At 42.2% G+C, this 15,287-nt stretch overlaps 1 protein-coding gene across 1 annotated transcript in view; it reads right to left on the reverse strand.

Moving 5' to 3' along the window:
• DSG2 (desmoglein 2) overlaps window positions 1-15,287 on the reverse strand; it is a 47,586-nt gene that overhangs the window by 15,440 nt on the left and 16,859 nt on the right. Inside the window, exons 2-9 of the mRNA XM_083187473.1 lie at window positions 10,140-10,175; window positions 9,675-9,803; window positions 8,136-8,297; window positions 6,620-6,764; window positions 6,260-6,420; window positions 4,923-5,060; window positions 2,494-2,679; window positions 139-470 (exon numbers count right to left, since the gene is read on the reverse strand). Of these exons, the coding sequence (XP_083043599.1) occupies window positions 139-470; window positions 2,494-2,679; window positions 4,923-5,060; window positions 6,260-6,420; window positions 6,620-6,764; window positions 8,136-8,297; window positions 9,675-9,803; window positions 10,140-10,175 (1,289 nt within the window). The remainder of the gene's footprint in view (window positions 1-138; window positions 471-2,493; window positions 2,680-4,922; window positions 5,061-6,259; window positions 6,421-6,619; window positions 6,765-8,135; window positions 8,298-9,674; window positions 9,804-10,139; window positions 10,176-15,287) is intronic.

Below are 15,287 nucleotides of genomic sequence, written 5' to 3' on the forward strand. Positions count from 1 at the left end.
AATGGGGCTGCCTGATGTCACCTAGGATCACAGGTAACAATAAGATTAACCAACAGCATTCTTTTATGGATATTGTATCCATGTTTTTGTGCAATTTGTATATACAATCCATGTCATCCATATCCAAGGCAAACTTACTTGACATGCTCTGCAACTTTTCCAGTGTCGGCATCATACGCTTGGTATGACCCAATCACTTGATTTATTATGGTCTTCCCCTCACTAACAGCAAGTATCTTCCTCCTAGGCTTGAATACAGGACCTTCTCGAACATTCACCACCCTCACTTTGATAGGAACGGCTTTTCCACCTCCACCTGCACCACCGGCTGCCCCACCGGCTGCACCTCCACCTCCACCACCCCCTGCAACTCCTCCACTAATCAAATGCTTGATTGAGCTATGATATTCTGCTCGATTTGAAACAATCACGCTGAGTTGAGCAGTTTGCAACACTTCATAGTCCGCTTCCTGGGTGGGGAGAAAAAAAAAAAGATTTTTAAAATTTTCTAGAGCTTATTATACATTGGAGACAATTTTCCTAAATGATAATTATGTAATACAATGTTGCCTATTACTCAGTGGTAAGCATCTAGCTAAAAAAAAAAACAAAAAACACAAGTACATTTTACATTGCTAATGCGATATAAAATCTGGATGTATCTGGGAATAGTAAGGATATGTTTCTTAAAAAACAAAAAGATGCTCATTGACCCATTTATTAAATGAATTAAATTGAAGCAAAAGTGGTTAAAGCCTCTAAACCAGGGCTGGGCAACACCGGCCCTCCAGATTTTGATGAACTACACATCCCAGCATGCCTTGCATCAGTTTCAGCATGGCCACATGACAAAACTAATGCAAAGCATCCTGGGATGTGTAGTTCATTAACATCTGGAGGGCCGGTGTTGCCCAGCCCTGCTCTAAACAGTGGTCCTCAACCTCCCCAACAGTTAGTGTTTTCCAGGTCACCCTGTAGGTGCACTCATTATTCCCTGAGACATTTTAAAAGATCCACAGTTGGGGCCAATTATTTCACTTGTGATTCTGTGTGGAGACCTTGAAAACATGAACTGCTGGGGGGGTCCGAAGGACCGAGGTTGAGAGCCACTGCTCTAAAGTATCAAATTTGTATTAAATATATGTGCTAAACATTAAAGGTTTACTGGTTTCATTTAAAAATTGCACTTTCAGACATCATCTGTAGTATGAAAGTTACAAGGCTTAAGGTAGGTACACACAGCGACTGATCAGCATAAACCCTCCCAGATCATCTGTCCTGTATGACCTCAGAGTGGCCCCATTTCAGCTGCCTGAGCACATCATACACACAGAGAGACTATAACACAGGGTCTACTGGGATTCTAAAGGCTTCTATGGTATTCTATGTAGGATAAACTCAGAATAAAAAACAACAAAAAACAGAAGAGGCAGAATAGGACTGTTTACTACACCTGTGAAACAAAAAGCAAGTGTTCTAAGAGAGAAGAACAACATTGGTACTCGTTTCCTAGCACGGCCACACCGATTTACATCGGGGTGGTCGTGTCGGAAAAATCGCGTTGATCGCATCGCATGCGATTTGGTCGCATGCGATGCGATCGACCTGATTTTTTGATTGAATCAAATGTGAATAGGGTCCCTGGGACCCGATTTTACATTGGATTCAATGTAAAATATTCCCTAGACCCCAAAATTTTACAACGTAAACCCCACCCCACGATAGACGCCAACCCGAAGCATGGCGAGCGCAGCGAGCCCGCGAGGGGCGGCGGTTCGCGTCCTCCGACCTTTTCATTCCCCTACTATCCACGTCGGCGTGGAGTTGAGAATATAGCGTGGCGAGCGCAGCGAGCCCCGCGAGGGGACGCGTATAACTTCACAGGTATGCTCGCCACGCTTCGGGCTCGGTGGCTCGCTGCGCTCGCCACACTATATATTCTCGACTCCACGCCGACGTGGATAGTAGGGGAATGAAAAGGTCGGAGGACGCGCACCGCTGCGCTCGCCACGCTTCGGGTTGGCAGCTATCGTGGGGTCACGACGGGGCCATATATAATGTGAAATGGGTCATATTGGCCCATTTCACATTTTTTTCAATATGAGATGGACTTAATCAAGTCCATCTCATCTTGTGCCATTATAATGGCACAAGACCGACGCGATGCTCAATGTTAAAATATTTTAACATTGAAGCCTATGGCAAAATCGGGGGCATCGCTTCGGGACCAATGTTAGGGTCCCGACCAACGCGATGCCCCCGATTTTTTACCTTTGCCGGCAAAATGGACCTGATTTCAAAGGAAATCGTGTCCATCGTTGGGATCGTGTACCTTAACTTAAAGGTACACGATCCCAACGATTGTGGCCGTGCTAGGAAACAAGTACCACAACATTTCCTGAAGATGGAATGTATTTGGTGGTGGAGTGTAAAATCACAAAAAAATTCTTCCATTTAAAAAGTGTTTGATCCCAACTGTCACCAGCATATTACCTTCACCAACATTAGCACTCCTTCATTAGTTTGCGTATCAGTCACAATTTCAAAGTAGTGGTCTTCATTGCCTGACAGTATAGTGAAGTTAGCCAGCCAGTTATCTGTGAATTCCTCATCGTCATCAAATACTTTCATACGTAATACTTCCACATTGCCAACATTTTCTTCAATGCTTCCTTCATACTGAAACGGGGTTTAAGATACAGTTAAAATAAAAGTACCACAATACTACAAAAATTTAGGCAAGGTTTTTACGTGTATAAATAATTACAAAAATATACACGTGCGTTCCCCAATTCTGTTCATTTCAATTCCATGCCAAGTCACATGAGAATTTTCTAGTGTCAGGTATCTTTTGTTGCCAGAAATGCATCATAGTTGCAACAGGATATTTATTTGAGGATACTTGTATATTTGTGAGCAATTGAGTCTGTACACAAGCAGCTGCAATGTAGCTGTGGCAATTCTGGTCTGCTCTGTATAATCCATTAAACACAAGATACAAGTGTTATATGAAATGAGTCAGTCTAGTCACCTTGTGTGACCGTTATATTGTGTGGTGACAGATTAATTTTGAAAAAAAAAGAAAGAAGAAGGACTGAGGGCCAGATGTTTCAAGCTTTAAAAAGTGATAAAGAACCATCCAATCAGCTCCTACCTATCATTTTTCAAATCCAGCCTGTAACATGACTGATAAACAGCCAGCCAATCATCTCCTACCTATCTCCATTTTATCAATTTTTGAAGCTTGTTACAGCTGGCCCAATGTCTGCTGTAAAGCTGGATACACACTATAAAATTAAATCATTCCAATCTGATTGGAATGAAAACTGGTAAATTTCTGGGAGCAAATGACAATTTGCTCCCAAACACGGAAAACAGACAATAATGGTCAGACAAAAGATACAAAAGTTTGTGTCCATTTCCCAGCTTGTCTGCAATTTGTTCGCAGACACTACCAGATTTCCATTGCAACCAGATAGATTGACAGGGGTGGGGTCCTGGGGTGCACACCAATTGAGAAGTGCGACCATGCGGAGACCTTTCAGTAGAACTGCATACAAAAAGTCAAAGTTGCCGGTGCACAAATCAAACTCCCAATTTAATGAATATTGCAGTAAAATTTAGCATTTTTAGCGAGGTTCTTCGCTTATTTATGGCCATAAGTAACGGCTTGCCCACCGCGTCCAGGTGACCTCATTAGTCGGGCAAGTCCCTAACATTTGGGGGGGGGGGGGTACAAATTAATTTGTGTTGCTCCTGAGGCCAAACAGCCACATCAATCTAGGGGGGCACACAACCCAGAAATGCACCCCCCCATCTGATAATCCATTATACATTTGTGCAGGTCTCACCTTGCTCTGCATGCAGTCTAAGAAATGTCAGAAACCTAATTAAAACCAATATATAGGACAGGTGGGCGTGGGTGCTACCACCAGGCGCAGAAGGGGCCTTCTATTGTGTATGTAAATACACGGCATTAGATATAATTATATAGGCAACCAGATAGATTGGAAAGATAATATTAAAGTTTATACCCAAAATTAAGGTGCCCATACACGGTACAATTGTTGGGTGCGATGAGATGCATGCTCCCATCACACGGCTCAAAAAGTATGTGCTGCATATACTTTTTGTACTAGACCTCATCTCATTGCAAAACCTATGCAATGCGATGATAAGCGATATTGTATACAATAATTGTACCGTGTATGGACACCTTTAAAAAGGTGCATACTCACGTAACGATTTAAAGGACAATGTGGGCCGTTTCATGGGAACAACCAATCATGCAAATCGTTTCCGTGCATCGTTAACGATCAGTGGGTTTGCGTATCATTAACTGTTGTCTATGATCTTCCCTGCATGCTGGGAGATCATAGACCAATCATTTGTGAAGTGTATGAAATCATTCAGTGTACACACGATGAACGATTTGATACACTCGTGAACAATGTCGGATCAGTTACGGCATTGTTCCTTGTGTATGCATGGTGTATGGAGGGTAAATTAAAGAGATCCAGGTTACGCAGGCAGAACAGGTGAGTTGGCAGCTTATTTATAAATGCCTGACATCATATTGTGTTGAACATATTAACATTTCTTTATGGGACAACAGGTGTCCCAGATTTAATTTATTTCTTTACAGTTTGTTATATAGCGCAGCAGATTCCGTTGCGCTTTACAAATTGTAAACAGAGATAAACAAACTGGGTAACAACAAACAGGAGGTAAGTGGGCCCTGCTGCAAGCTTACAATCTATATGGAATTTAATGTACTAAGTGCAGGGCACACAGAAAAATGGGTGTTCTTTAAAGAGCAACGACTTTATATTATTGTGCACTGTACTGTCAAGAACTATTCTACCAGTGCTCTCAGAATGTGTGAATAGAAAAGCTAAAGGCAGTTCTGCTTTTTATTGTACCTCCTCTTTTTCCAGACGCGGAATGTTGTCATTTACATCCTTCACTTTGATTTTAAGAGAAGCCGTTCCAGTCAATCCACCAGTTTGCTCTACACCTCGGTCTTTCACTTGAACAATCATAGTGTAGCTACTTTGTTTCTAAAGTAATATAAAAATACATATAAATGTTTTTTGCCTTATGAACAATAAATTTTGTTTTGTAAATTATTATACTTGTTTCCTAGCACGGAAAGGCATACGATGGTATGTGATGCGATGTTAGCCGAGGTTATACAATTTTAAATTGTATACCATCGAATTGTATGCCATTGTATGGCATATACAATGGTATAGGATTTTAAATTGTATAAGCACCCTAAAGGGGTATTGTCCGTGCTTAATCATAACAGTGGACTCAAAATCTTAGATGATGAACAATACATTTTACTACTAAAAATGGAAATGATATTTAGTTGTCTTGATTCAAGAAACTGTATTATAGCTGAATTATATCAAAGGAAACAAAATGCACGTGAAGACGCGTGGTATCCAAAAGAAAACAAATATTTAACTAAACTAGTACACAAATTGTGACCCTCTCTCTCATCTCAAGACCCCTGTCCACCTCAAATCAGTCATATAAAAGGTTAAGTTGTAACTGAATAAATCATTATGGGAGGATCATTAGCTACTAAACACCAAGATGTGTTTTGTAACCTTAGACCGATTTGTTTTCTCCTATTCACCGACATTGCGGCTGAACAATAATTTTTATCAGAGAGCTTGTCCTTCTGCACATTACAAGGATAACCGTTTAATGCATAAGCAGAGTAATACATGAGAATATTTGCTATATATCGCATCACAGCTGGGTGTACAGTTGCCACCTAGTGTTCCCTCTAAGCTTCTTTTGCAGGGTGCCGTACCCTGCCCATTTTTAAAACCTCAAAATGGACCCTGTCCTTTGTGTGTCGCACTGTGTGCCCTTACGCTGCCCCCCACCGCTCTGACATGCCACTAAGAACTTTTGGTGTATGCCATCATGTGTCATGGCCATTATGGTGTGTGTTATTTGTAAGAGGTATTACAGTGTGTGCCATAATGTGTAATTGTCATTACAGCAGAATATTTAATGGGCACAGCAGAGTATAGCAATGTTTAATGGGCTTAATCTTAGTGTAGTGTGCAATTTTATATATTAATCAGTGCTTAAAGTGGTCCAATTACTTGTGCTTAATTACCCCCATCATCTCCCCCCCCCCACCTTTGAAAAAAAAAATGTTGCTCCATTAGTTGGGATGTCTCCTCTTCCAACACTATTACAGTTCTCAACTAATATTTACACAAATTGCCATTACCTCTCTGTCGAGTGTAGCCACAGTTGTTAGAACCTCACCATTCTTAGTCACCATAAACATCCCAGACTGACCCTCCTGAGACACAATTTTGTAAGCAAGCTCAGAATTCGCTGTATTTTCCTCATCTGCATCCGTGGCATTTAGAACCATAATGAGAGTATCTGCACAAAAACAAAATGTATATAGGCAAATGAAGAGACTGGTATCAAACAAACTATGTATTTCTGCTTGTATTGGTGATACTAAATAAATCACAAATTATGGCCTCAGAGGAAAAAAAAAAAAAAAAAAAATCATGAACGTAGACTTGACGTAGTGTAAACTGGTCTATTCCTAAAAATATTTCATCAATACACTTACTTGAAGGGCTCAACTCTTCCACTATACCAACAAACACCTCCTGTGTAAACACGGGACTGTTGTCATTGATATCCAAAACTCTCACTCGAAGATCTATAGGAGGTTCCACATCATTACCAAACTGATCCCGGGCATATCCTTTTAGCTGAAACGAGTAAAATGTGCTGTAGGTTTATGTCCTAATAGAACCCAATGCAACTTAATAGTAATGCTTGTAACTTCTACAAATAACATATATTGTGGAGTAGGTTTGTTGGTCGGGAGAGTGTGCTGTCCACAGGCCTGTGCGTGTGTGAAATGCAATGGTTTATTAAGGTATGCTCTTCACTGCTGTGTGAAGGGGTCAGGGGTGGGGGATGGAGGGGACCATTTTCATGCCCCTTGAACCTGTAGGGATAAATTACATGTGTATTAGCAAAGCTAGTATAGGCATTATATGAATAAGAGTTGCTAAAACTACATCATGGACAAACAGCAGTACTACTGGAGTCATATGTATAGGTGGCACTACTACTGTGGGCATTATATGTGTATAAAGAGTGCTTCTGTGGCATTATATAAGGGGCACGACTTCTGCAGGTCCGGACATTGCATATATTTAATACAACTGAAGTGTAATGTAAGCAAAGAGCACTACTGTGTATTCGTAATCTGACTAAACGGCAAGATGGTGTAATATGACGCAGGAACACTAGGGGGGTGGGGGTGGAGATGATGGGGGTAATTAGTTCCACCACCTCTCTTGGACCACTTTAAGCACTGATTAATATATTAATCTATAACAACATGCTGTAGGGTTTGCCGGTGTTCTAAATGTATTTTCCAGATGGGATTCAAGAAAAGCTCTCTTCAATAGTGCATTATTTTTAAGTCTAGGGTTGGGGGACAATGTTTCAGTGGATGCCAGGGAATGCCTATTGATGAGAACGTGGACGAAGGGGCAGGGGGACTGGCTATGGACAGGTGTTTTTGTCCAATATCCTGAATATATTTTTTAATATATAGGCACCTTAATAAAACTACTCACAACATGGAAACAAGAACGTACAAATAAAATATTATATTTGGTGGCATATTGCTTTAAAGTTGAGTAGATTCAGGGAAAACGGTCTCAATTAAAAATATTAAGTGACCGTTTAGAAGAATAGTTTATCAGGGTGGAACAGCAAGAAACAGGTATGAGAAACAAAGGGGGAAAATCACCCTAAATATAAATGGTAAGGCAAAGACTATTGGTGGAGTCTAAACTCTTCTATAATGTAACCTTCCACATTGATGGCACCAAATCATGCAGTTTTCTACCACGATGATAGTTTTTCCAGTGTCCTCTGCTGATGCAGCTATATTTAATTTACCCTGTACTTGTCCTCTATGGTACTTAACAGTAAGTTAATGTTTTTATTCGTTTATGTACTGTATTTGGGTGCTGCAGATCCTTTGTGGTGCCATATAAAAGCATAATAACTAATACTGAAAATACAGAAACAATATAAAACTAAAGTTGAACCCAACTTACAAAAAACATTGGAATTTCTTCTCTGTCCACAATCCCGGTTACGTTCAATTCACCCGTTCTTTCGTTGATAATGAACATGCCAAGTGGTGGTTCTGTAACTCCTCTACCAGTGATAAAGTAGCGAATTCGCAGACTTTTGTCCAGCTTAACATCAGACTGTATCTGGTGTGGTAAAAAGAACAAAAATAAGCATGAATCAAAAGACAAAAATGCAATTATATAGTATAATAATAAAGCGACTTCATACACTTTCATTTACTTGAAAAGAAAAAAAAACCCAAGCAATTTTAATTTAATGTAAACATTATACATCGAATGAAAACAATATATCAAAATAAAAAAACAGGATCCCAGGGTCATATAAAGGAAATCCACAAATGAAAGTTATGAAGAACATAATATTTATATACAGTAGGCTACCTCAGATTTCTGTAAAACAATAAGGGATACTGCCACTAGGTCGGCCACTGAAGGTAGACAGGGCTTAGGTCAACAATCAAAAGGCCACCATGAGTTTTAGATGTTTTTTAAGCAGACATGTGGTCTTTCATACCCTACCATCCACTATGGCTTGGTGGCAGAATAGAATATTGTGCCGAGCACAGCGAGCCACACAGTACACTAGGGGGGGTATTCAATCTTCAGGTCACGGCAGACGAGCTTGCTCGCCTGCCGTGACCCAGTCCCGTTCTCGGTCAGCTCGACCGAGAACATGCAGGCGGGATTCAATGTCCCGCCTGCAGCGGGACGAGAAGGGGGCGTGGCCGCGAGTTGCGGCCGGGAAGTGACGAGATGCAGCCGGCAGCTCGTCACTTCCCGGCTGTTCTCGGCAGAACGAGCCCGACAGCTAGAGCTGTCGGGCTCGTTCTGCCAGGAAACCCTGTTCAATGCTGTCGGGGAAGACAGCATTGAATAGGGCCCATCGAGCATCTCCCCCACGGGAGATGCTCGACGGCGATTGAATATCCCCCTTAGACTGTGTCCATGTCGACATTTGGGACAAATAAAAACGTGAAAAACTCATGTCAACCTTCCCATTTTCGACGTAATGCTTGTGCCAAACTGTCAACCTATTTCAGGTGTCTACCAAAGTCCTGTTGACCTTCGATGGTCAACCCAATTTAGGTTGACCTTTATTGAGTCGACCCTATGACCCATACCAAACAATGAGCGCAGAGCTTTAGAAGAGACGCATACAAGGCCCTGTACACACTAAGGGACCGATTCTGATCTGCTCAGAAAGCTGCAAAGCTCGCAGCTTATCAAACAGCTGTGCACCGCCCGCCGAATCTCTGCCCCCCCACCCTTGCAGACGTATACCTCCCCGCAACCATGCCTTCTGAAAACACATACCCGCACATGTGCCCGCAAGCAGGAGAAATCATCTGATGGTCGGCAGCCATTGAATGACTTCTCCTGGGCAAATATAATGCAGTGGAAACTGACATATTTGAGGTCTCGGGGACAAAGACAGGGCGGACGGCTGGCGTGATATCAGCTGCCCGCCCCCAGATTTACATGGCATACATGCATACTTACTTTTGCAATGGGGTTCTTATAGGAATTGTCCTGTTCTTCATGTATTGAAACTGGTGGGATGATCCATTCTCGCTTATTTCTAACTAAATTTATAGGCCTATCACCATTTTTTAGACCTCTTTTCGCCATCTATCAAAAAAACAAAAAAAAACAAACATGGATTAACTGCAACATTTTAAACTTCTATATTGTGTCGCTTTAACCTCTCCAGCGGCACAGCCCCTTCCATCCCCTCGTGTTTATGCACATATTGTTATTAGAGACAATGCTAGAAATGGTAAAAAAAAAATATAAAAAAATTCATTAGTGCAATGAGCACATTACATCCAGTTTGAGACAACAGCAGTTAGCATTGCTGGACAGCAGGTGGCGGTGATCTATAGGTGTCTCATGGAAAGGCAACAGTGTAGTTTAACAATGTTCAGACAAACACTACAATGCTATAGATAACCCAAAATGTCTTACCTCTATATGCAAACAGTCTCCCAAACCAAGAAAGCCCTGCAGAAAGGGGAAACAGGAATGACCCATTGAATAAACTGGTAAAACAGATCATACAGTTAAATAAAATCAAACAACTCAAAATAAAAACATGACAACCAGAAAATAAAGTTGCCAAGTTCCCATTTCTGAAGAGTGCACACAGTATATAGGATTACCAGGAAACCACCACTAGGAGTCTTCCCTAGACTACATTTTTCAGTACTACTTGTGGCAGAGCTACACACAGGAATGTTCTTATTCTTCCCCCGCAAGCAAATTACACAAACCAGTCTGAACACAGAATTATGAAGTCTAAACATGTGACTAAACATAAAATATATAACCTGTGTAGAATAAGAGAAGGAAATGGGTTTAGGGAGTGGGCACTGGGAACTATTAAATATTACGATTATTTTTAAAGCACATGGTGGTATATGGTCCCTGGGTCAAAAATGTCTAGGTCAGGGGTGACCAAACCTGTCCTAAAGATCTACCAACGGTGCTTGTTTTCCAGGCAACCTCTGGATCTATAGTAGGAATGAATGCAGCAGGTTTTAAAATGTGACAGTTAGTAATGACTACAGCTGTGCACCAGCTAAGTAACCTGGAAAACGTGGACCGTTGGTAGATCTCGAGGACCGGTTTGGCCACCCCTGGTCTAGGTGGACGCCTAAGAATGGTCGACATACCTTAGTTCAACAATGACAGTTTATGTTTTTTTGGTTTAGACTTATTTGGTTCACACTTTACTATCCAAGTGGGCATAGAGTGAGAATATAATAGTGTGCCGAACGTAGCAAGGCCCGAACATGGTGAGATTAGCGAGCCATTTGAGGGGACGAGGTACACTTATACCAGTGATGGGGAACCTTCGGCCCTCCAGCTGCTATTGATCTACACATCCCAGCATGCCCTGCAACAGTTTTAGCATGGCCAAATAGCAAAACTGTTGCAGGGCATGCTGGGATGTGTACTTCAACAAAAGCTGGAGGGCCGAAGGTTACTCATCCCCGACTTATACAGTGTTCATTTTGACATAGTAATAAAAAAAAAAAAAAAAAAAAAAAAACAACCACATCATGAGAAAAACTTGCATCGACCATGTTTATGCCGACCTTAAGCTTGTGTCAACCTTTTATCAATGTTGACCTATGGTTTGACGACCATTTTTCAGTGTTGACGAACACATTCACGGTCGACCTAGACATTGTCGATTCTCTATACCATAACCCGCATGGCAATGCTTGATTTTTATTGTTGACTTTTTGATCCGGATGAGAAGTCTACAATGTCTGCCACACCAAAAGGTCAACATGGCAATGGTCGACATGATTTTAATTTTATTTTTAGGGCATTTCATACTGTAGCATCCATGCAGACTGGAACGGAAAAGTGACCTGAACTTTGCTCGCCATGCAAGGATGTGCGCTACAGAGTCGCTGGAGAGTCAGTCGCACAGAAATTTAGCGATGTAGAGGACCCCCTTATAACAATATTCCTAAATTCAATAAATCATGGCGTTTCCTACGAGGGGTGCTTCCACTTCACAAATGAATCAAAAGTAAGGATAGAGAAAGAAATGTCTTGATGTGTTGAACCACAAGGAATAAAATTAACATTACCACATTAAAATAAACTAAAAAATGGTTGTTTCAGGATATCAGTGCACTGTTGTATTGGTCACAATTGTTAATAAGTTGTATTTACAGTTGTCAATAAATAATTGTGGGCACTTTGCATTATTCACATATACAATACCTTATTTGTTCAATTCCAATCAATCAGTTACTATCCCCATGTGGGGTTAATGATAGTGTGTGTGTGATATATATCACACACACAAAATACATTGCACCACTCATTGGTATGTCACTACTAAAAGACATCTGTTTATTTGTGCTGATATACAGGCAGAGTATCCCTTATCTGTATATCCCATATCCAAAATCCAAACATTTTCAGAATATTTGGGAATTTTTTTTGGTTTTGCCCCTTTTACGCTATTGTCTGTATACTGCGATGCAATATAATATAATATAATATAAAAGAGATCACATGGAAGGGACCACACTGAAAAGTCGACACAATAATAACTCACAGACCCAGAACATTAAAGAAATTGCCAAAACCCCGAATTGCAGCATATGTGGACATTAAAGCACCTCTTTTAGCAAGAAACCTCCTCTTCAGCAATTGTAATAATATTACAATGATAAACTACTAATTAGGTGCATTAAATTTGAAGGCAACTTGTACAGTACAAAAAACCATCATGTGATTAACACATTCACAATTATATGAGATGTAACCCCTGCAACACACCTCTCCACTGGAAATGTAAACCTCTCCTACTTGACAGTTTACTCTTCAAAGATGATGTGATCATTTTCTATGAATTCCTGCCCCATTACAAACTTCTGTGTAAACCCCATATACACTAGAGGATATTGTAAAGGTTATTGCTCAGGAAGAGTTTCTGTACTAGAACTTTCACGATATCTTCTAGTGTGTACACTCAGTATTGTTAACGATGCGCGCTGTGTGAACGATGATTAATGTCTGCTGAGGATGCCAAATGACCCACATATTCAGCGGGTCCCGGTGACGTCACTAAACTATATCACTCAGTGTGTATATGGACACTATCGGCACCAGCTATTGTTAATTATATCGACCGCAGCCCATATTGTCTAGTGTGTATGGGGCTTCACTGACGGATTCAGTATTGAATCCCGGCGGTCGGGATCCCGGCGTTCAGAATCCCGAGAGCCGAAATGCCGACAAGGGGGGGGGGGGACGTGGATCACCCCCCCTTGCGGGCTCGCTGCGCTCGCCACGCAGCGGGCCCGGTGCCTCGCTACGCTCGGCACACTCATTTATTCTCCCTCCAGGGGTGTCGTGGACACCCCAGGAAGGAGAATGTGTCGGCATTTCGGCGGTCGGGATTCCAGCGTCGGGATTCTGAACGCCGGGATCCCGACCGCCGGGATTTTAACTGCATCCCGTCATAAAGAGAGAGACAAACCTTTTCCTATTGCCCGATGCCACAACCAACCAGTAGGCTTTGTACTGTGGCAGGAAACCTCTCCAGACAGACACTGATATGTTCAGAATCTAAGTGAGCCCACTGCGATCAGCCTGCAATGCTAACCACTGTGTCACAATAAATCAAACTCTTCCACTAATTTTAGCATTGAAAAATACTTTAATGCAAACATAAAATTATTAAGTGACACTGTAGTGTCTCTCATTCATTTTCAACGCCTAGCCATAGATATTATGTAGCCAGACTGCTTTGTCGCACTTCTGCTCCTGCCCTTCCCCAAATAAAATGAACATTCTTAATAGACACATTACATGTCACGTGGGCAATTCATTGATTAAAAGGGGGGGGGTCTCAGACTTCAATTGCTAATATTAAACATAAGAGGTACTACCATGCTGATAATTCTAGTACCATATACACATGTATATACCAAACATTCAAAGCAACTAGACAAAAACGAAATGAGAAATTCTAACCATTTAACAGCGAACAGAAAGTAGGTTATTAGTGTGTAGCAGGATATAGGTCTGTTTAGAATGACCTCATATGTGGACCATGGTTATTACAGAGGCACTGAAGTCTAGATGTATCACTGCTAGGGCTTAAAGTGAGGGGGGACGGGGTGGAACAGAGTTCCACCACCTCAAATGGTAGGGGAAACTATGGGGGGTATTCAATGCTGTGGGCAAGCGGCGACAGCGAGCAGAGCTTCCTGCTCGCTGTCACCACTCACCCTGTCAGTATTCAATGCAGCCCCCCTCATACGCCAATTCCCCCTCGCTCCGTTTTTTGAGCGAGGGAGAATTGGCGTATGCGGCTCCTGATCCAGTGAGACTCACGGCTAAATACAGCGAGTTTTCTGCATGAACCGCGGGTCTCGCTGTTATGGGGAATTCTCGCCGTCCTGTAACAGCGAGGATTTCCCCAGAACATTGAATAGAGCGAGCGGCCGGTGCGGGGGTTAAACATTGAGGATCGCTGGTTTTCTGCAATCCTCGCTGTTTAACCCCCTGCCTAAGTGTCAACTCTACCACAGCCCAGAACAGTAAATCCATCAGAAAAGCCTGTTCCAGCGGCTTCTTCTTCTGGCATGGCACATGCGATGTCAAGCCATCACCGCCGCTGAAGTGAAGAAGAGCCATTAAGAGGAGCAGGATCTGTGCTAGTTGAAGACAGGGTGAGGGACATTACGGCCCTTATTTTGATCAACACACTCCACTGCGCGGACACGCAGACGATGAGCGACTGTGCATGCCCATAAACTTTTATGCGCATGTGCAGCCACTTGGTGCGGGCATTCCCATGGTAATTCAGTGACAACGCTGGTGTGGGGTTCAGGCAGCTGATGTCATCGGATGTCAGCTGCCCGCCCGCTTCCCGTACAGGGTACCCACAGAGAGGAGTCTTGTATCTGTGAGCACCTGCAAAATCATTCGGCGCTCGGCGACCATCGAATAATTTTGTCCCCGCACGCAAGGCTGAGAATGGATGTTTATGCTGTTCGTTCGGGCGGCATTAAAACGATGTACGTCTACCAGAATCAGGCCCTATGTGTATAAGGGGCACTACTGTGGGAATTCATATGAATCAGGGGCACTACATGCAGTGTAATATGTATATGATTGTGCTGCTGTGTGTTGTCATTTTAATAGGACTTACTAATGTGTGACCACTTGTGGGACCATTATCCTTTTATGTAAGGTAGGGCTCTGCCTAATAAAAGGGGGGGGGGGGGGTGCGGTGTTAGGGGAAAGGAGTTCCACCTCCTCTCCAGAACTATTTTACGCCCTGATCACTGCGACACAATATAAAAAATACTGCTGCAGTAATGCTGCTTACTGCTGTTAATTATTGACCGACGTGCAATATTGTCCAGGGATCAAAGTGACATCACCAATCCATTATACACCATATTGTGTTAATGCTTAACAGAGAGACCTTAGCATCAGGGAAACATTTTTAGTCAGGACTGTAGATAAGCCTAGGTCCTGAAGTCACACAATGTAAGTTTGCCTAATTGCACTGCGTGCGTGTGTAATTATAGTACAGATGGTGTAATTGTTAGCATTACTGCCTCACAGCGG

The sequence above is a fragment of the Crinia signifera genome, chromosome 5 (genome assembly GCF_055691185.1).
Source record: "Crinia signifera chromosome 5, ASM5569118v1, whole genome shotgun sequence".
Taxonomy (NCBI): domain Eukaryota; kingdom Metazoa; phylum Chordata; class Amphibia; order Anura; family Myobatrachidae; genus Crinia; species Crinia signifera.